At 32.6% G+C, this 23,300-nt stretch overlaps 2 protein-coding genes across 3 annotated transcripts in view; one reads left to right on the plus strand and one right to left on the minus strand.

The window, feature by feature from the left end:
• Positions 1-1,407: 1,407 nt before the first annotated feature.
• LOC111711536 (BSD domain-containing protein 1) lies at positions 1,408-23,207 on the minus strand. 2 transcript variants are annotated; one of them, XM_023485927.1, is made up of 12 exons: positions 23,198-23,207; positions 21,966-22,023; positions 18,152-18,250; positions 15,859-15,963; positions 13,465-13,542; positions 11,900-12,004; positions 8,766-8,853; positions 5,934-6,073; positions 5,047-5,122; positions 3,882-3,991; positions 3,316-3,442; positions 1,408-2,614 (listed from the first exon to the last, which is right to left on the minus strand). In XM_023485927.1, exons 2-12 carry the CDS (start codon positions 22,008-22,010, stop codon positions 2,490-2,492), a joined length of 1,098 nt encoding a protein of 365 aa, XP_023341695.1. In that variant the 5' UTR covers positions 22,011-22,023; positions 23,198-23,207; the 3' UTR covers positions 1,408-2,489. The 2 variants fall into 2 exon arrangements, with proteins under 2 accessions (XP_023341695.1, XP_023341688.1); XM_023485920.1 differs by lacking the exon at positions 23,198-23,207 and having other exon boundaries at positions 21,966-22,238.
• The window catches only part of LOC111711550 (inner centromere protein), a 76,005-nt gene continuing 62,181 nt past the window's right edge, over positions 9,477-23,300 (plus strand). Inside the window, exon 1 of the mRNA XM_023485937.1 lies at positions 9,477-9,518. The gene's annotated coding sequence lies outside the window, so the exon portion shown is untranslated. The remainder of the gene's footprint in view (positions 9,519-23,300) is intronic.

Raw genomic sequence — 23,300 nt, forward strand, 5'->3', positions numbered from 1 at the left:
CCCCAGGAATCCTAAACAAGGACTTATTTCCAGTGACATTTTTTCCAAGGACTTGAGAAAATTCGGACTCCAAAGTTCCAAAGTTTTTACTTCCAAACATTTTTCCCGGGACTTTCTTACATATATTCTTATTTTTGCACCGTTTAGTTTGAGCTGAGTATAAAACCTTCTTATAATATATTGTTTTATTTTCTGTTCTCCATTTTCGGACCTACACAGAACCCTAACACAAATACTTTCATATGTCTTATACAATTTTTAATAGGTATCAATGCTAGTAATAAAATAGTTAACCATGACAATCTTTCATAACATAACTTTTCTGAGGTTGACTACTAGTTACGTTACCAAATAGTCGCTTTTAGATAGTTACCATTTTTTTACTTTAATGAAGTGGTACCAAACTGTCATTTTTGTGTAGTCATCAAATTGTCACTTATACAGTTAACAAATATTCACTTTTATGTTATACCAAATTTTCACTTAAATACAGTAACCAAATCAACACTTTTATAAAGATACCAATAGTTACTAAATTGTAGTTTTTATAAGGTTACTAAATTGCCATTTTTATGTAAATATTTAACTCACTTTTAATCAACAACACTAAAATAAAGTTACCAACCATTTGTATGCAGTTATAAAATTGTCATTACCAAATGCTACATTATGCAACTACTAAATTGTCACTTTCATGTAGTAATTTGTTTCAAATCTTTCATTCAATCGTGTACAATGTACAGTGTACAGTGTACATACTAGTAGAAAGAGGATATTATCTATATATTTCATATCAGGAATCACAATATAAATATTTGTATATTATATAAATTTATCACAAACTGGATATTAGAAATTACTTTTAAATAAATAATAAAAATGCATGCATTATCCAAATTTAAATTTTTAAAACTATCTTAAACCTAAGGGAAAAAACTACAATTTTTTTTGTTTCAGTAATTTAATTTTGAAAAATTCTTAACATTAACGAAAATTTTGCTCTTTAAAGATTAGAGATGATTGATTACAAAGGTAGGTAAAAACCACCAATTTAGTTAATTGAGATTTTAACCTTTCCAAATATTTAAACAAAATTATAAAAAAGAAATTTTTAATTTTTATGTAAAAAGTAGAATATAAATAAACAAATTTCTATTGGCTAGCTGATTAACATTTAACAAATCTAGTTTATAGTATTTATAAAAATATGTGTAATGTACATTACATCAATTTAGGGGATGCAAGTTCCAAACCGTGCCTTTGCCAAAACCCGGCACTGCGTGTAAAGTTTTATTTTAATCAATTACCCATTTCAACTCGAGTAACTATTTACAACATATTAGACACGACGATAAAACAATATTTTACATCATTTCAAAACTGGGAGCGGTCTTTCAAGTTTAATAACCCCCCTCCCCCCCACTAATTTTGGAACATAACAAGGCTTTCCATTTTCTCACAAATCACGGATTCGAATCATGGACGCGTTATGGAGCATACACCATCTATTTCTACGATCCAAAGTATTAACAAATTTTAAGATTCAAAACTAACACAATTACAGGATTGCATGATACACTGAAAGTATTTGTATCTTATTCTAAAATTTGTTTCCACATTATACGTAGAATTAAAGACGATTAAAAATTTCCTTCGTTTTAAAACCAACATTTTCCGCATTTTTCTTTTCAAAATAATTGTGAGACAATATGATATTAATGTTTGAATTTTTCAATTTTTATAAGTATTTATATTTTAAAATATCCGAACAGAACAAATTGACAAAAAGTTTTTTTGTTCATTATTCAAATTATACCGTGTACGAAAGACTCTGTTGTTACCAAAATTCAGTAAATTCTTGAAAGTTAACACTGGATCAAATCTGTGATATTTTCAAAATCTCGACGTGTCCCAATGCGTGTTTTGGGACCAAACTTCGCATTAGCTTAAATAATATGATATTTTCTAACATTAAGATAATTTTCAAAAACATGAAAATCATTCATTTGTAGGGGTTGAATATATAAATCTTAGTTATAAAAATATAGCGTTAATTATTCTGCATTAAAGTATACAGACGGGTTTCTTCTTCTCGACCTAAATTGAAATTTTTTAAGAAAAGGTAACTTTGCAGTTTGCACATTAGGCCCCAACCTGACACTCGCGTGTCAGGTCTAGGCGAAATCACGGTTTGGAACTTGCATCCCTTGTAGTGCAATGTATGTATGTAGTTATGTACAAAAACGGTACAGGAGATTTCTTATAAAATAAAAGTTGCGGGTTCGAAAATCTTCTAAAATTGCAAATATAGGATGCTAAATATTAAAACTTAAAACAAGTAAATCCGGAAATTTAGAGAATCCATGAGAAAATATAATATTTCTTTATCACACAATAAGGACCATAGTATCTCAAACACTTCATCTCTAGAATTCCAACTCAGTATAACTAGCAAAACAGGGAATTAAAATCCATAAATCCACGAAGTTTTAAGGTTTAGTCTCGTCCGACAACTTTTCCCAATCGTCCGAAGCACTGCTGTCCTTTTTGGCGTGGGATTTTGTCGTCTTCAGTTCTTTCTCATACTCAGCCAACAGTTTGTCCTGTACTTCCTCTGAAATTTTCAAAATCAAATTCAAAATCTAATCCCAACCCAAATGACAAATCAAAAATCACAAATCAAAAATCACAAATCAAAATTAAATTAAAAATCAGATCCCAACCCAAATAACGGATTTAATCACAAGTCATCAGATGTGTCGAAATCATAAACTTTCTTTATTTTGATTCCCAGAATTGGAAAATTAACTGTTGACAAAATATATTTAATTTAATAACCTAAAAACAGACATAAGCTGTGATTTCAAAAAGTAATTTTTTTTACGCGTTTACATAACTAGTATAATTGTTACTCCATAATTCTAGAAATTAGATAATCGTCGATCTTGGTAAATATGTAAAAATTCTAGCCTTCCCAGTCCTAACTATCCATCCATAAATTGCCTGTCTGTATTCCATAAACGTCAAAACGGTTGAACCGATCGGGCTTAACTTTTTCAGGCACCGCTCAAAAACCCAAGGTAGGTTTAATGTTTATGAAGGGTTACAAATTTTGACCAGATCTTGTCCCGAAGGGATGAAAAGAGATCTCGTCCCAAAGGGATGAAAAGAGATCTTGTCCCGAAGGGATGAAAAGAGATCTTGTCCCGAAGGGGTGGTTCTTAATTTTTTTTAGCTCTGTCCCCTTGGGGTTGAAAAGGGGCGGCCGTGGGTAGTTGATTTTTAAAATATATATTTACCCCTATACCTATTTACCTGGAATGGAAACCTCTTCCTCATCGTCATCCCAGTTAATATCCGCCTCATCCTCCGCCTTAGCTGTCCTCTCCGCCCTCTGTTTCAAGACCTGCCTCTTCATCTCCTGCTTCTCTATCAGGTGAACCTGAAGGTAAAACTCTTAAATCTAAATCTGGGCTATGCCAGTTCCTCCTTAAATAGCCATACACAATCATTTCGTAAATATAACTTTGTGAAATTCCTGTATATTCCATGAAATGGAATGAAAGAGACTATAGTTGCAATTCTAAAGGACCCTCCATTTAAAGTGGCGTATCCGATTTTAACCAGCACCCTTCCAATTCAATTCAAGAATCCAGGATTGTCTAAACACTCCTGGATCAAGCAAATAGACCTTAAACTTTAAGGGTTGGTGCTAATGAGGTCTATGAATAATGGTAAATATATTCGACAAATGAAAAAAATACAATTTTTGTTTACGACTTGCGACCTGAATTTTTCAACTATTTTTCAAGGGACAATAGATTCTTAAAAGCTTCAACAAGTTTGAAACATTTCATTTACAATAATAAAAAACGTTGTACCTTATAAAAATATCTTGCCCAAAAATGTTTATGCGAGACTTCGCCAGGAACTAAGTTGCTATACATTTTCCGTACTGCAGAGTTGTTAATCATCAATTCGGATATTTCGCCTAGAAATATAAGATAATTTTATTAGCTTCCACACTAATTGAGAGGAAAATAAAAAATATCTCAAATGTCTGATCATTAAAAATTAAAATCGATAATAAATAGTAATTGCGAACCATAGAATTTGAGATTCCAATTTAATATCAAGAGAATAATAAAGAGGCCCTGGGAACCCTGATAAAATCATTGATTTAAGAGAAGAAAGCAAACTTGACAATATTTAGAAAGCTTTCAGAGGATTTAACAACCTAGTTCAAAAATTCCCTACAAAATATGAAGGATTTATTTTTAGGATATTTAACATAATTCTCAACATTTATTTTTTTGTCCAGTTAAGCGGACAAACACATAAAAATTGAAACTCAGCACAGAGCATTTGGAAGAAAAGATTTTTTTCAAGGGGGGGGGAGTGAAATATATTTTAAACAAAATAAAAAAAAATTTATTTGGTAAAAATAAACCGTAACTTGGTTAAATTGATTTTTAAGTCAGATGACGCACTAAACAAGATTTTCCACTCAAAACTAAAAATAATGTTAAATTGATTCAGAAAAAGTAAATTTTAAAATTAATTGATTTTAAAGCATTCGCGTTTATACAGCAGCAATACTGTTGGACAAAACTTTTCCTTACATTCTTGTTAATAACAATATTGGGATCAATATTTCTTAATGCTGTGAACTATTTGCATCATGCTGCCAATTACTCTGGAAGCATCATAAAACATAAATTTTGTCGATTTATTTGTCTCAAACAAAAAAATCCGCATTTTGAGATGTTATAAAGTTACATTCTTACTTAGGGTCCATCGTTAATGGATAAAAACATGGCTCCATGTTGAAATTAACAAATTTGACTTTTTGGTCAAACCCAATTTCGTGAACCAATTTATTATTTTTTATCAAAATTTCCATGCAAAGTTTATTAATTTCTCCAGTAGGGCTAATTTTCTTTTCTGAGGTTAGGTAAGTCACCACAAAAAATAGGACCTAATGATCATTGATCAGTTCGTCCGTTTCTACGTTTATATCTGGAACAAACTATGATTTAGGTTTACCTTGTCTTTTGTCTAAGTCTAGTCCTGCTAGCCAAGAAGTCCAATCTTCACTTAGTCCATCCTTGGGATCAGGATCCTGAAAGCGATTTTTTAATATTTATTAGATAGTCTAGGAGGTACTCATTTTTAAAGAGACAGATAAAATGGGGACTGAACAAAAATATTCAATTTGATATCGGAACTTTTGTGTTCTAAATCTGAGGATCAAGCATTGATCTCCCCATACCTTTTTTTGATTTGGTTAAATAATGTGGGGAGAAAAAGCTTAAACAGATAAAACAAATGATGTACACCGTATTCTTCCCAATAATATTATTCAATAAGCCCGCACAGACTTGATCATATTTAACTGTTAGGTATTTTTTCTCTTAACAATAATAATATCAAGAAACAAATTCTGAACACAAGCAGACGAAATATCTACGAAATACCGCTTTGCTACAGTGAGAACCAGAAAACTTTGGAATTGGTAGACGACTTTTAGACTCAAGTTCCGACTTGCTTTAATGTAGTCTTCCTATTCCACGGTTTTCTGGTTATCACTGTAGTAAGCATCACCATTCACCGTTCACCATTCACCATTCACCATTCACCATTCACCATACTAACTCAAAAAATAATTTACAAAGACCATATCAAAGTCATAACAGAAATCCATCACACAAATCATGTATACATATGAGTAATTTGTGTGAAGAAAGCCTGAATTCTATTTGTCTCCATGCATAACTACTACACCTAAGTCTTGTAATATCTTCAGCTTTTAAATGTTACATAATACTTCAACAATTGATTCTCCTTACTTTTACAATTAATAAATGTATAGTTATAACTTAGTAGATTTCTTTTATTTCATTATGGATTTCCATTTTCGTCACTTATCTAACCTGTGAATATGTGGCGAGGTCAATTGCTAGTGCGTGAAGCTGAGCTTGTAGTCGGTCAAGTATAATTGGTTCAGAGTTTGCTCCAACTAGTAGAGAATCTGCAGGTAGATCGTCTTCACTCAACATCTGGTTTGCATATCCTAATCAACGAGGTTCATTCATATTTTATATTTTTATTCAACTACAAAGCATGATATATTACATATAAGCAATCACAATTTACTATGCAGTTTGGAGCCGCCTAACCAGGGTAGGTTGTTTTGAGTGATTGGTCCTAAGTTTATTAACGATAATGAGTATAATTGGTTACACACATCAAATTATGTTTTTGGCTAGGTAAGGAGTTGATTGGAAAGAAGGAGATTGTCAGGTGATCTGTGGCAGGGTGAGATCAGGGGGATTTATAAAGAGATAAATTAAAATACAGTGTATTAAGGAGGTGGATACACAAACACAAATAAGCTAATAAAGTTTCAGTTTTTTATATAAAATCTACTCATATGATATAAAACTAGGGTTTTCGCATTAAAACCTCTCATAATTCTCAAGATAAATATTGATTGCTCTTTGCTTAAATATTTTTGCAGATTTAGTTTCTAAAAGGTCAATTTACAATTTCAATCAACAATTTCGGAAATATTGCGGACCGAAAGCTTTCTAGATTTTTGTTTAAAACCCGTTCTAATTCATATGATTTTGTTCTATTCGGTTCAGCTAGAGGCTTAAACATAATTGGAAGGAAAATAAATGGAAGGTATCCATGCATAAATGTCAGAACACTAAGTTTGTATGTATCATCAAGATTAAGAACTTTCAGTTTTGAAAATAATTGATTTGAATGTGCCTTGAAAGTACTATTTTTAACCACTCTGATTGCCTTTTTTTTGCAAAGATCAATTTTTATAGTTTAAGAGTAACACTTCCATATTCAATATGAGGCCTTACAAGAGAGTTATAAACAAGTAGACGAATGTTTAATGGTAAGATATTCTTAATTTGAGACAAAGCAAAGATTGAGCAAGCAATTTTGTTCGAGATGTGTTCAATTTAAAATCCAGTTTAAAAATTCGTCAAGTTGAAGTCCAACAAATTGAAATATTTGTTCACACAGTCACTACCAATTCTTTCGTACAACTGTTGGGGTCAAAGTGCAGATTTTTATATCTAAATACTCTAAACTTTGTTTTTGAGACATTTAGTTTAGTGTCAAACGATTTAATAGAAACCATTTTGCTGCTTTTTTTAGTTCAGTGTTTGCATAAAAGCAGTGTTAGGAGATGACTTTAAAACAACAGTATCATCTGCAAAGAGGCTGGTATAAAAAGATGTTGCAAGGGGCAAATTGTTTATATAAAGAAGAAACAGCAGGGGCCTTTGACCAGATGTTAAAAATAAAATCCATTATGGTAGGAAACAGTAATTTCTTTCTATCATCTGGTTAGTTTATCCTACCATGATGAATTTTATTGTTAATATCTGGTTAGTTTATCCTACCATAATGGATTTTATTTCTAACATCTGGTTATTTTATCCTACCAAAATGGATTTATCTCTTACATCTGGTTAGTTTATCCTACCATAATGGATTTATTTCTAACATATGGTTAGTTTATCCTACTATAATGAATTTTATTTCTAACATCTGGTTAGTTTATCCTACCATAATGGATTTTATTTCTAAAATCTGGTTAGTTTATCCTACCGTAATGAATTTATTTCTAACATCTGGTTGTTAGATCATCCTACCATAATGGATTTATTTTTAACATCTGGTTTGTTTATCCTACCAACATGGATTTATTTCTAACATTTGGTTAGTTTATCCTACCAGGCTACCATAATGGATTTTATTGTTAACATCTAGTTAGATTACCCCACCATTATGGATTTTATTCTTAACATCTAGTTAGTGTATCCTACCATAATATATTATATTCCTAAAAATGAAAATAAAGGATATTTACTGGTAGGCTTACTCCACCATTTTCATAAATATTTGACAACTTTCTTTTTTCATTTTCCTTTAAAAATCATTCTTATTATTCTCGAAAAAAAGTTTTTTTTTGAAAAAATGAAATCTTTCTTTTGTTCAGTAAGTACAGAATAATTGGAAAATTGTGTAAGAGTAGGCGTCTTATAATCTTCATGTTTTTTTCTCCTCCAATTTCTTATTTATTTTTAATTTGTACTACTTTATTTTGACCCGGATCGAATGAAAAAATGGACATTGAAAGGATTTTTTTTGTCTTTTTTATTACTTTTTCTCTAAAAATTAATTTATTTCCCCAGTTCAGCGAAGAAAACTAATTGAAAAAAATACACCCCTGCGGCCTGAGCTTCAGTTACTTTTTATATATGCTTTTTGCTTAATAAAGGGCTAGAAAGGAGAAACAAAAGTACTTATTGTTTCGTGAGATTTTTGTATTATCTTGAATTATTCTTAAAAATTATAGATGATGTGGGAACTCTCTCGAATTGAAATTTAGTTTTTCTTTGACTGCTCAGTTTTATTTCCCATAATACATTTGCCAAAATTACACTTACCACAATTTCTTTGCTATAAGTAACACATCCCATAAATTACACTTGTCATAAATCAAATTAAATATAATTAGACCATAAACATCGAACATTTCCAAAACTTCACTTTACTGGTTTTAACCAGTTTGTAAACCAGGTGGATATTTTCATGAGAAATTTAACGCGTTTATTTATATAATGTCTTTTTTGTTAAATAAGAAACGTATAGCAAAAAAAATTATGACAAGTTATTTCAATCTCATCTAATCATCTAGAGATTTCCCCTAATCTGTCCAAACAATGGTTTCTAACCTGATGCCATGTTCCAGAAAGAAGAAACAGATTTGGTTACTCCATCCAGAGCAGCCTCAGTCATCTCATCTGTAACCTCGTCAAGCTCCTGGGTCAATCAATCAATCAATCAATAAATCAATAAATCAATCAATCAATCAATCAATCAATCAATCAATAAATCAATCAATCAGTAATCAACATAATCAGTAAATCAACCTAATCAGTAATCAACCTTATCACTGAGCCCCTTATCAGAAATCAACCATAACAGAAATCAACCTAATCAGTAATAAACCTAATCAACCTGACCAGAAATTCACATAATTAAACATCAACCTAACCAGTGATCCACCTAATCACATATCAACCTATTCAGTATTCAACCTAACCAATTATCACACAAATAATAATCAATCTAATCAGTAATCAACCTAATCAGTAATCAACCTTAATCAGTCATCAACATAACCAGTAATCAACCTGATCAATAATCAGCCTGGTCACTTAAAATCATGATTTTTTTTCTTCAGTCCAACTAGTATAGAATAAACCAAGGTGATATAGAATACAAAGTGGGGGCGATAGGATTTGCGTATAAATGTCTGATGTATTTGTACTGCTGAGGAACAAGTTTCTAGTAGATTTTATGTTAACAAACATCAGCTAGTAAACAGTTAATCTCGGTGTAAGGCAGTGGTCTACACGGATGGTTGAAGGTAATATATCTAAAACGACCAAGCTAGTATAACGCTTGATTCACTTCTAAAAGAGGTTTCAGAGAGAATGGGTCCCCAGGGTGCCAGCGTGCACCGGCCCCACGCTTAAAATGTAAAATGTAAAATGCTAAATGGACATTAATTAATTAATCAATTAAACTCTGAAGTGAACCAAGCATAGTTTAGCTGTATTAGTTTTATTACTAAGTGTAAAGGAACTAGAAGGGGGATGACCCAGGCAATATTACCATACCCCGCTCTAGAAAGTTTGAGTTTTTATGCATCTTAAGATTCAAGATTTTTAGAGAAATATTTCAAACCCCAAAATTATTTGAATAAATTAAAATAATTATCGTAGTCTTTCTAGATTCAAAAATGTTTTATCCTGAACTTATGCCCTCACTGTTTTTAAAAGCAGTAATCCGCAAATACTTTTTTGGAGAAACGCCAATTAAACTTAATTAAATTTCAATATGAGAAACATTGATAGTTCATTCATTCTTAATCAGACACAGCTATTAAGGTACCATTGAGAATCAGGTGTGCCATATCATACATAAAACTTCACTTAAAATTGCGTTTACAGTCCCGAATTGAGTATCCACTGTACCGCTTTTAATTTCTAATATTTTAGACGTTGCTTCTATACCACCTTGGAAAAAATAATAAAAAAGTATTTAAAAAGTGTAGATAAAATTTTCCTCATTTAAGTCTGAAACCCCACGTTGGGCACAACGTGTTCGCACTTTTTTATCCCACATGGATGCCATGTGGGATAATCCGGGAAAAAATTATTTTATTTAGTTAATGTCAGCAGTGTTTTCCTTGAAATTGACAAGTCTCCGGATTATTAAATCTATGTTGGACAGAAAACATCGTTGCACAAATTGGAAAATATAATATATGAACAAATTTGCTTAGAGACTGGGAAATTGATCTTATCCGGAACAAGATACCCATTGACATCACACGATTGTTGACCTCGTTGACCTCAACATCAATTTCAATCGGACGCAAGACATGGATCTGTCATTACAAAACCGGTGTCACGTTATTGAGTGTCCAGGCGTGAGATCTTGTCCGGGTACTGTATTTCGGTCTTAAACAATACACATTTAAAATATCTATATATATTAGATAAATTTGTTTACATTTTAAACGACTAATATTTACATAATGTTTGCATGTAATTCATTTAGGTTTCTTTAAGAATAAGACGACATTCAAGACGAAATATCGTTTTTGGTGCAAATTTTTTAGTATTGCTACATTTAAAAACTAATCAAACTGATACAAATAAGAATTTGTTAATACACAAGCTGTCAAGCAGATATTGAAAGGTCTATATTTCACTTTTACCCGTCTTTTAGTCACGTGTTAGTTCGATAGAAAACACAAGTCCATTCAAAAACCTTACCATAAACCAATAGAAAAACAACTAATTTTTACTTATTCTATCATTTAAATCACCGGATACTTCATCTTTCTACTGCTAAAAGCAGCTAATGCCGACCCTACATAACTACAAGCAAGCATTCTGAAGGTCGCAATCAATCAATGAATAATCGGAAATAAACGATTGTAAAAACTTAGATGCACAGCCTTTTCTGAAGTGGGGTTTACATGTAGAATATCATTTAATAAACTTTTCGCGGATATGACCAAGTGAAAAAAATTATGGGGCCTGATGAAAAGCCTGTGGAAGAAACAGTCCATCGCCGAAGAAACTTTTTATAAAATTAAGTCTATATATATATCCCATTAGAAATAAATTTATAATTCTTGAAAAACAATTTAATAATGCTTTAAATAATTTTCTCCAAATAAAGCTTGTAAATTTGGATTCTGATTAAGACTATATCCCAGTAGCATTAAACTTAGAATTCTTTAAAAAGATTTTAAATGCTAAAAATAATAAAAAAAATCTCTCCAAATTTAGTTTGATACTAGATTCTGATAAGACAATGTTAAATCATCACAGAAACTACTAAAATATCTCACGTGGAATGTTTTTTGTAAAATCTAAAAAACATCCATTTTTCTCTTAACTCAAACCTCACGATTTTCCTCATACCAAACGATAGGAGTACTGATTTAGAATGATTGGAGGGGAAAAAGGAAAACTAGGAATTAAAAGGAAAATTTTCATTTTGTTTGATACTTTTAACCCAAAAGTTCATATATTTTCATATAAATATCATTTAATTTCCCAAATTCAACGAATAATTAACCCTTAACATATTTTTTATCCCCCATCCCCTGTATTATTTAATTAGCTAAATAAGGGGGAAAATAAAGGATTTTAGGGGAAAAAATTAAATTTTTTGTTTGTAATGTTTAAGTAGGATCTGCCTGTTTATGTCAAATTTTTTTTTTTTACCACATCATCAAAATTTTGAACCCCTGAATAAATCCTCCCATATGATCTATTCTTACCTTTATAGTATTCCTTAGAGCCCCTGTGGCCCCTGCAATTTTACTGGAAGCCCCTCCTACATAGGGTAGAATTGGAGTTGCAGCATTTTTCACACTCTCGCGCACCTGAACACTCAATTGAAGAATTCTATGATAATGTGAAGCTTCAGGTAAGGACTCATGTAACTGAGACGCCAAACTATTACATACATAAAGCGTATAAAGGATTATAGGAATGTTAAAAATGGACCATCAGGTTTCAAGTCAAAACACCTAAACTTTTTCTTTGGATTATTTTTATATGCAGGCAACTAAGTTATATTATCATTTTTCAGAAAATGCCACCTTGGGAATTTTTAAGAAATTGTAGATATGAAGTGCATTCACAGGTCACTTCAAGACTTTAATCTGCTTCTTCGGGGGTTTTTACGATATTTTTTGAACAGTATATGACATGGTCTCCAAATTTTATTATTTTCCTTTAACAGTCATGAAACTTGTTGTAGGTAAAAATCAAACCCCTAAGTCAACTGCCTGACTGTCAAAATGCGGCCCGAATACATTTTTTTTGATGTAATTTTTACTGATTTTACTTCAAAGTCTTTTTTAGGCCGCAATTGGTCAATTTTACAGTTCACGTAAGAGCTAAGGCTTTGATTTTTTTGCTAAAACATGTCTTATGACTGTTAAGGAAAATTCACAAAATTTGGGGACCCTGCCATCAACGGTTCTAAAAATATCGCCAAAAAAAACGCAGAATAATCTTGATTAATCTTTGACCCTACAGTTACGGTTGAGTTTAGACTTAAAAATGCGCTTTATTTTTAAATTTCTTTAAAATGGATTTAATTAAAATTCCCTAGGTGGCATTTTCCAAAAATTTGAATTATAACTCAGAAGCCTGCAGTGCATATTAATATATTCCGAGAAAAAATTATGTGTTTTGACTTTAATCCTGATGGTTCATTTTCAGCAGTGAGGAAATGAAAAAAAAGTGATGGCAGATTTTTGGAATTATCATCTAACTAGCTTTTCTCTTGACATTATTTTGATATTGTTTAGAATTGAATCTCAGTTTTAAATTCTTTGATTACAGATTTTAGAGATTTATGTTTTCTTGAAAAACTTCCTTTTGATGTCTAATTTTTCATGTTTTACCCCAATTATGTCCCTAATTCTTTACTCTACTCACTACTTTTGAGAGAAAAAAATCAAGATTTTCAAAATCCTGAAAACGGATATTCAGAGCATACGTTCCTCAAGTTAACATTGTATTATATATCTTCTGAAAAACTGTAGTTAAAAACGTTCTTATAAAAGTTTTGGTATAAATGAAAGCTTGAAAGTTTTAGTTATGATATCACACGATCTTACTGTCAAATCAGTTCAAACTGAGAGTAAGAGAAATTTGGGTTGATTTTAGGAGACGGGGGGCTTCTTAAGCCATATAAAGCAAAAGTTAATCTAAAAATTAATAAAATATCTTCTACAGACAAAGAAAAAAAAATTGCAATCCACCACTTTTCAAGCTTTCACTCGGGAGTAAAAATAATACGTAGTTCCAATCTACCACCACCTGTTTTTACCTCGTTGAGATCTCCAGAAACAGCTTGAACCACCTCCATGGATTTACTCTTCACCATCTTGGTAGCCCCAGATGTCGCCTCAATTAGTTTTTATTTTAGACTTTTAAGAGATTTTCGTTATCGTAATTTAAAAGTGACCCTCCAATCTAAGAGAGGTGGTGTGCCTAATTCACAACAGTACCGTTAAAACCTTAATCTAATTCATATCTGTGCAATTTTCTGCACAAGAACATAGAAAAATGTACAGTAGTGAACAATGTCCCGCGTGTACAATAAACAGTAGGGAGCAATGTCCCGTGTATACAATGTACAGTAGTAAAATATGTTCATCGTGTACAATGAACAGTAGTGAACAATGTCCCGTGTGTACAATGAACAGTAGTGACCAATGTCCCGTGTGTACAATGTACAGTAGTGAACAATGTCCCGTATGTATAATGTATAGTAGTGAACAATGTCCCGTGTGTACAATTTACAGTAGTGAACAATGTCCAGTGTGTACAATGTCCCGTGTGCACAATTTCCCTTGTGTAAAATGAACAGTAGTGAACAATGTCCCGTATGTACAATGAAAAGTAGTGAACAATGTCCCGTATGTACAATGAACAGTAGTGAACAATGTCCCGTATGTACAATGAACAGTAGATATCAATGTCCCGTATGTACAATGAAAACAATGTCCCGTGTGTAAAATGTCCCTTGTGTACAATGCACAGTAGTTAACAATGTCCTGTATGTACAATGAACAGTAGTGAACAATATCCCGTGTGTACAATGTACAAAGTACAATCAATGTACATTGTTAAACGAGTACATAGTACAATTTGTACTTCATGTTTAGGGATACGTATATATCGTGTAGTACAAATTATTACGTATATATACTTGATTGAAAGTATTTCACAATGTTTACATGTAAAAACTATGTTAGGTAGCAGATGTGTGTCTTTCTATGAGCCTATTGAAGCAAGTTCTAGATTTCTTTCTAATTTATGTAAAAATGCCCTTAACACAGTTCTTGGCAGAAATTTATTTTCTATTGCAAATGATTGTTCTGTAAATCCTCCGATCTTAGTAAAATGTTAGTTAAGAAACAAATGAAATATTTTGATGTCCCATTGGAACATGCATGGAAAGTTCCGGTTTTACAAGAACTTTTAAATACAAGAATGAATATTTTATATGTTGATGGATTCGATGATTACGTAATAACTGAAATGATAAACATGCTATGTAACGAGTAATGATCAATGTCGACTATTTATGAATAATTTTGCAAATTTTTCTTTTTTCTTTTGGAAACCTGTATTTTCAAAAATTTATTTGAACAAATTTAAACTACACCATTTATATATATCTATTTATATATTTATATATCTTTGTGTGTGAATAAATCTTTATGATAAAAATAATATCGAGTAGTACAAATTATTACGTATATATCGAGTAGTACAAATTATTACGTTACTACACAATGTTTTTCCCACTGCACAATAGAAATCATATTAGAGAAAATTAATAACATTTCATAGTATAATCACAAACCTTATTAAATATACAAATTTGTTTGTTAATTTGGCTTGTTAAAATATGTTTTTGAAGGATGGATACGTGTTTTCAATTATTTAATATTACAAATCTTTCGATAACAATATTAAACAGATTTCGACTGAGCTGAGGGGAAAAAATTACCATTTCTTGAAACAATAAGTTAGAAATTTTCCGTACTTAAAAGGGACTGTAAGCGAAACTTAAAGTGACCTTCCATGCAAAGATGGCAATGCGGGCGCAACGTTACCCTTGAACCCTTTAAGTGATCAATTATTCAAAAGCTATTGCCTTTTGATTATTAGCGTTTAATTTTGAGGATTCATATATATTTTCCTACAGTAGAGATGCAAAAGCGACTTTTGTATCTAGTACGTACTTAATCAGACAAATTGTTAAAGGGTAAATTGCCATTTTTGAGTGTATGTCACTTAAAATTACATTTTCAGTCCCTTGAGTGTATTTCTTCACTTACTATATCTTGATCCTTGACTAATAAATATTACTAATATTATCTCAAGCCCTTTCCTTCCACCTGTTTGAAACAACACTTGTTAAATCTAACTTCTTCTTTTACTTCTACAATGCATCATCAAGTCCCCCTCCCCCTCTCCCCATTTACTTAATTCTAAATAACCCGGTATTCATGGAGTTGCAAGCCCCTCTTTAAATGGATAATTAAAACCCAAATCTCGCTTTCCCCCGATAAAATCCTAAACGTGTCGAACATATGCCTGAAAAAAAAAATTGAAGTGAGGGGGAAGGAAATGATTTTCTGAGAAAAAAATTGTCCCTGAAATGAGAATTCAACATTTTATAAATTATATTTGTCTGATAAACCCTCACCTGGGACACTTTCGACACAGCTGCTGATAATCCAGCTTCTAACATGTGGGGCTGTTGTACAGCTTGGGATATATATGTACCCCATCCTCCAAACCAGGTCCCTTCCTGAATACACATGTACTGTACTGTACAGCTTGGGATATATATATGTACCCCATCCTCCAAACCAGGTCCCTTCCTGAATACACATGTACTCTACTGTACAGCTTGGGATATATATGTACCCCATCCTCCAAACCAGGTCCCTTCCTGAATACACATGTACTGTACTGCACAGCTTGGTATATATTTATGTACCCCAACCTCCAAAACAAGTCAGTCCCTTCTTGAATACTTATGTACCGTACTATACAGCTTGGGATATATATGAACCCCAACCTCCAGACCAGGTCCCATTCTGAATAAACATGAACTGTACTGTACTGTAAAGCTATGGGTATATCCTCAAATCCAGCTCCCATCCTGAATACATGTACTGAACTGTACAGCTTATTACCCTTTTTGATACTATTTACCCCAAAAAATCATTTAGTTCCTAAGAGGGGTGGAAAGGAAAAATAAAGGTTTAAGAAAGTATTTTCCCGTGACTTAGAAATATTTATAACCCATGCTGGATTACGGGATCCAACCACCAGAGAACTTTCTCATTATTCATAAGGACATGGCTGCCGAAAGGAAGTTTTAAATGAGAAGCAGAATAAAAAAAACTTTATCAACCCTTGATAATTTTTAAAGAGAAATCTTTTGTATGCGTTTACTGCCATTTATTATTCAACTTTACTTCGTTTTAGATAAAAATTGATAAAGGAGACAAAGCAATCTATAAAATTTAGCTTGTCTGTCTGTCTGTTTGTTTTTTCTATCAAAAAAAAACACCAAAAGGGCTGAACCGATCGGGCCCAAATTTTGAGTGGGACCTCTGACCCCAGGAAAGGTTTATGAATGATCAAAATTTTCAAAATATAAATTTTACATTTTGTAAAATTATGAAAATAAGCAAAAAAATATTATAAAATCCGCAAACTTTTTTGTTTTGTTTTATACTGTTCAAAGAGAAGATGCTCACAGATAAAGCCACGATTAAAAGTTAAAATAGAAGATGGGCGCGAAGCTAAAAGCCTAGTTTAATAAAAAAAAGCAATCGCCAACTTTTAGATTGATACATTTTTGATTAACTTTAAATCTTTGTAATTGTAATTATCATCTTTATTCAATCTTTAGATAACACACTTATAGTTGACGATTAAGCTTTATTAACTTAATACTAAATTTTAACGTAATGCTAAACCTTCAGAAATTACGCACTAACGATATTTTTATTTTTCATAAACTAACTATCAGTCATGAAATGTGGACTAAGCGTCTAACTCGTAATAATATGACAAGATCATATTTGAAAAAGATCATATCTGAAAACAGAGAAAGATAATATTTCCTAAACCTAAGTGCAAAGTTCGGTTGAATACGCTTAGATTAAAAACTGAGAATAATGTGATATCTTGCTGGATTCTTTAAAATAAACAAATTATATTTAATAACTATAATTTCATTTTTAAATGAAAGTATCAAATTCCAAACATACTGGGGCTCAAGGTAGATCATTTAAAATTTTATAACGCAATGCCTTCAAAATGCAGGTAAAAAAGTAATCTGAACCCACCCCAAAAGATTCATGATAACAATCAAACTTCTTCAGAATATAACGACGGTCAAATATTTCTACTTAAAAGTTTTTAATCTATGATAATTGTAGTAGTGTTATATGAAGTACACATTAATTTCGACTCAATAGAAAAATAGAAAATACATATTTTATATAAAAACTAAAAAGTATGATAAAGCAGGAAAATACCGGTAAATTTTGGAAAATCATTCTCTTTTCGAAACCCTTAAACCGACCCAAAAGACCAATTTTGTCTTGTAAAATAATTGATATAACCATGAAATCAAGCCAACACTTAGGTTTTCTCTTTTGATCCAAATAAGGTTTTAAAATAAAATATACCTTCGTTAAATTTCGATGATGTTTGAAATGAAAGGATATTTTTTAAGGAATCCGACTGCAGAAGGGGGGGGGGGGGGAAAAATTCTGAAAAGTGTTTCCCCCAGAAATGGACTGGTAAGAATACAGTAGAAAAGCCGATTCACTTTAAAAGTTCAACCCACCGTAAATCCGCAAGGAATGCAGAACCGCAATTAAAAAAACAGAAAAAAGGAATCTCTTATTTTTACTTTAACAGTTCATTTTTAAACAGATCATTTGAAGTTACATCCGATAGTCCCTTTAACAAACCTTTGCAACAACTTTATCATGATCATCTTCACCAGATGCAGCAGAAAGTTCACCAGCAGCACCTGGTTTAGTGTCATCTTTAGTATCATCTTCTTCAACCTGAAATATATAATTTTTACTCTCAAACCTTAAATCTTAACCGTTAAAAGAAGATATATTATAAAAAATATCCCGATCACTAAACGGTTTTAAAAATTAAGTAAATCTTTAAGAAATGTTCATGATCATTTATGGGACCATTTTAATCCTTTGCGGATCCAGGATCCGGATCCTGGATCCAGGATCCGGATCCGGATCAAAATAAATTGGATCCTAAGCACTTCTGTTACACCGCTCTGTAACTCGAACATATATCGAATTAATTGCTTGATGAAATGGTTTGGCAAAGAAAGAAACTTGTTGCCGAGAATCAAGAAAATAAGAACAGATTCTTAAAATAGCAATTAGAACCACAAAGAACTGAACAACATGTTTTCATATTTTAAAATAACTTCTAAATTGTTCTGTTTTCTAAAAGCAAAAATAGAAATCTGACAATTTCCCCGACGTCATTGTTTTCTTCTCAAGAGGGATATCCACAAAGTATCAACAACAGAAATGATTTTGATCTCATGGGTGTATATTTTATCTCATGGGTGTATATTTGATCTCATGGGTGTATATTTTATCTCATGGGTGTATATTTTATCTCATGGGTGTATATTTTATCTCATGGGTGTATATTTTATCTCATGGGTGTATATTTTATCTCATGGGTGTATATTTTATNCAATTTCCCCGACGTCATTGTTTTCTTCTCAAGAGGGATATCCACAAAGTATCAACAACAGAAATGATTTTTATCTCATGGGTGTATATTTTAAAGAATTACAGAAATAATATTTGATGAACTGCATGGGATCAATAAAAAAATTAAAATAAGACGAAAACAGTCAGTTTATTTATTCTTTTTGAAACATTTTATCTAAAATCATTTATTTGCCCCAATTCAGTGAGAAAAAATGTACGTTTCGCGCAACCAAATTTGACAAGAAAAAAAGATTTTCTATAAAGAGGGGGCGATTTATTCAGGAAAATATAAACCCCTGTCCTTTCTTCAACTATGGTTCCATGCAGCTTAAAACTTTGTCTTATTATTTAATTTATAATCAAACCAGTGTTCACTGTTCAGACAATTCTCACAACCCTTCTATCATTTCTATCATTAGGCGAGATAAAATGCGTCAATATAATACGTTGAAATTAAGTCAACTTGTGAAAAAAAAAAATATTGCGATTATATCATAATACGATCAGAATTTAGTTCAATTTCTTATCGAAACTTTATTCAATGTGCCAAGACAAAGTTACATAATAAAAGAGACTTCAAGGACGACCTATAACTACAGGGACACAATCTGAAGATTTGACAGGATTTGGTTAAATGGGTTAAATCATGGGGGCTGAAACTAAACTACCTGGCTGTGTGTTTTAGCCTGAGTGTACGATTAAGACAGCTTACTGATATAGGATATTAAGAGATTATGGCCTATTCATAAAGTACAAATATCAAATATGCAGTACGCTTTAGGAGTACAAGTGTATGGGGAGTTTTTGTAAACTTTACATTGTTAATACAGAACCTTTAATGAACAATGACGTATTGCCATAGTCGGCTTCAGGCAGGGGGGAGGGGGAGGCCATCCCCTAGAAACTTTAGGGGACGTCCCCTTCCCTGGAAAACTAAGGGGAGTCCTGTCCTTCCCCCTTAAAAAATGAGTAACGAAAGAAGAGAGAGTAGGCAACTTAAAGCCATTTAAGGAACAAATTCAAAATTTTGCTTGCCTGTGGCCCCATTTGACTACTAAAAATGAATATTTTTATAAAAATTCCCTGTAAAAATGTTCAAGGGGAAGGGGATTTTTTACCCGTATCACTTTCTCTCCCCTCCCGATATATACATATTTAAAATGTGCCCCCCCCCCCCCCAACTTTAAAATCCTCTCCCTTCCTTCCAATTCAGCATTTTAGTGTTAAAGCTTTATACAAATATTCTTTTTATTTGGATCATCCTGTTAATGTCTTATGGTCTTAAAAATTACTCTCAAGAAAAATGTGTTAGAAGTAATGTTAAACATTTGAGGGCAACATTCTTAATCTTGACATTCCACTATTATAAATAACGGACCAATTGAACATCTGTGACAATATTATTTTCATAAATCCCCCCCCCCCCTACTGTAACATACAGATTGACCTTTGAAAGTAGAGTACATGGCCTGTACAAATAGTTAAGAATCACTCTATATACTACAACCTCGTTGGTTACAACCTTAGAAGATTTGACATTTATCAGTTTCGTAACCAGTGCTTGGGATCCGGATCCGTTGGATCCGCAAGATTTTGGCTTCCTGGATCCGGATTCGCAAAAATATGCAGATCCACGGATCCAAGGGATCAACCTATAACTGCAAAGACACTTACTCATAAAACCCAAATGTGAACTTTAAAAAAAGAGATTATAAAAATTTCATCATTTCTGAATGGTTCATCAAGTTTTAGGATAAAAATAAGCGGGAAAAAAAATTGAAAACTATTTTTTGTTAAAAAAATTCAGTAAATCTTAAAGAAATGACATGGATCCGGATCGATTTTTTTCCAGTGCGGATCTAGGATCCGGATCCGCATCAAAATTAAATGGATCCTAAGCACTGTTTGTAACGCTTTTTAGCTATGCTTTAGCAGCGACTTCCCAAGGACAAGGTTATAATGCAAGGAAAGATATTTCAGAGGTGTACACATCTTTTGTACTGCAGTGTACCGTCTCTGGGCGGTAAAGTGAACACAAGACGGTGTTCACAGCCTGACATGGGATCCATCTTTCACATAAAAAAACAATGTAATATTCTGGTCGTACCATACTATTATGTGAATTATCAAAATTCAATGCTTTTATCCTCCACGGATACTTTATGAATACGGACACATCTATTCTTGTTCACAGAGAAACTGGTTTCAATAAGTACGCAGAGTATACGCAACTGCAATTAACTTTCCTTGCATTATAACCTTGCCCCAGGATAGTTAATCGAGGAAGTCGCAGCTATATCACAGCTGAAAATTGTCTATTGAATCAAACACTTGAAAGAGAAAAAAATTAAGTAGTAGGAAGGAAACTAACTGGGATGAATACAGAATAAATTCTTCGCTATCGTCTTTAAAGTTTCATTCTTTGTGAATAACCCGTTTCTCGGACCAAAAATAAAGTTCCTGCGTCGCGCAACTTAAAATTCCATTCAGCATTACTTCATAGATTCAAGTCACCTTCAGGATAATAATGGAGTGGAATGTCATAATTACATTACCCTTGATAAAAAAACCCTTTCTGAATATGAAAGAATGAAAGATTATGAGCGTACAGGAACAACCAGATAACTCTGGAATAGGAAGCCGACTTTTTAACTTCAATTATGACATTTAATGGTCCACAATGCACGAGACAATTGTGCAGTGTAGACAGCCACATTTCACTTAATAATTAACTAAAATTAAATGCAATTTGCTTTGTAAGAAATCAAATGTGCATCGTTAGTGCTTTTAAGTAGCCTTCCTTTTCAACAATTTTCTGGGGATCACTGTACTATTCACAATAAGCGTAAGTATTTCAGTAAAGATGGTTATTGTTGGTCCGGTATCAGGAGCCAGAAAAAATTGGCCTTTTTTAAGTGTCGATAACTTTCCCGTCAATATAAGATATGGTACACAGCTCTGAATTGTTAAAATTGAGTTACTGTTCCTATACGTCATCACAAACATGACAAATAATAACGCCTGCCTTTTTTGGCTGGTCCACCACGGGATCTGGTAACTTATCCGCCATTATTTAATTTCTGAAAGTTTAAAACGAAATTATTGAGGAACACATCCTTTATTGACCAGAATACTGCACAAGACGACATTTAAAGATGTTGATGAAAGTCGTCTTCACAGCAGCAAATGTCATCCTGAGTTTACTTCAGCTTCTTCTTGGGCCTCAGGTTGGAGGTGTGTCCACAAGCCTTCTTCCTGCAGTTAGTAGCCCTAAACATTAACGTTAAAAATTTGTATCCCGCATTTTTACTCACAATTTTTTATCACTTAGTTACTTATTTGTTCCCAGACAAAATAAGTAACATTTTTACCATCGCTAGATGTATATAAAATGGATCGAATAAACAGGGATGCATTCAAAAATCAAGATGACAATTTTGACTCTATTTTCCACCACCCGTCCAACGATACTCTACCCAAGAATGTATGTATTTTCTCTTGAAATAATTCACGAACACTTCTTCGAAAAAAAGTAAAGCTCCGCGTAAGCATACCAAACATATCGGTCTAAATAAGAAATTGGTCGAGAAAAAAGAATCCCTTCTAGAAAATTGTATTGACCGCCCCCGACCCATGAANAGACGTAGAGAGGGCTCGATAACTCCACCACGCACACGGAGAACCTAAGCAGATATTAGTTATAATATGCAGACGTAGAGAGGGCTCGATAACTCCACCACGCAGACGGAGAACCTAAGCAGATATTAGTTATAATATGCAGACGTAGAGAGGGCTCGATAACTCCACCACGCACACGGAGATCCTAAGCAGATATTAGTTATAATATGCAGACGTAGAGAGGGCTCGATAACTCCACCACGCACACGGAGAACCTAAGCAGATATTAGTTATAATATGCAGACGTAGAGAGGGCTCGATAACTCCACCACGCAGACGGAGATCCTAAGCAGATATTAGTTATAGTATGCAGACGTAGAGAGGGCTCGATAACTCGACAACGCAGACGGAGAACCCAAGCACATATTGGTTATAATATGCAGACATAGAGAGGGCTCGATAACTCCACGCAAACGGAGTATTTAAGCAGATATTAGTTATAATAGGTAGGGTTGAGAGGGCTCCATAACTATACCACGCAGAACCTACTAAGTAACAAGGCAGATTGAAATGTATTGAGTAGAAAGAGGTTTATTTAATAATTATAAATGGCCAACGAAGGAGTGACTAAGCAAAATTTTGTAGAAGTCTACAATTTCTCTTGACAAACCCCTGATTTAAGTCAGAATATACATTTGAAATAAGGGCTTGATAAATAGACGACGTAGGACGTTACAATTGA

Source organism: Eurytemora carolleeae, unplaced genomic scaffold, assembly GCF_000591075.1.
Source record: "Eurytemora carolleeae unplaced genomic scaffold, Eaff_2.0 scaffold15, whole genome shotgun sequence".
Taxonomy (NCBI): Eukaryota; Metazoa; Arthropoda; class Copepoda; order Calanoida; family Temoridae; genus Eurytemora; species Eurytemora carolleeae.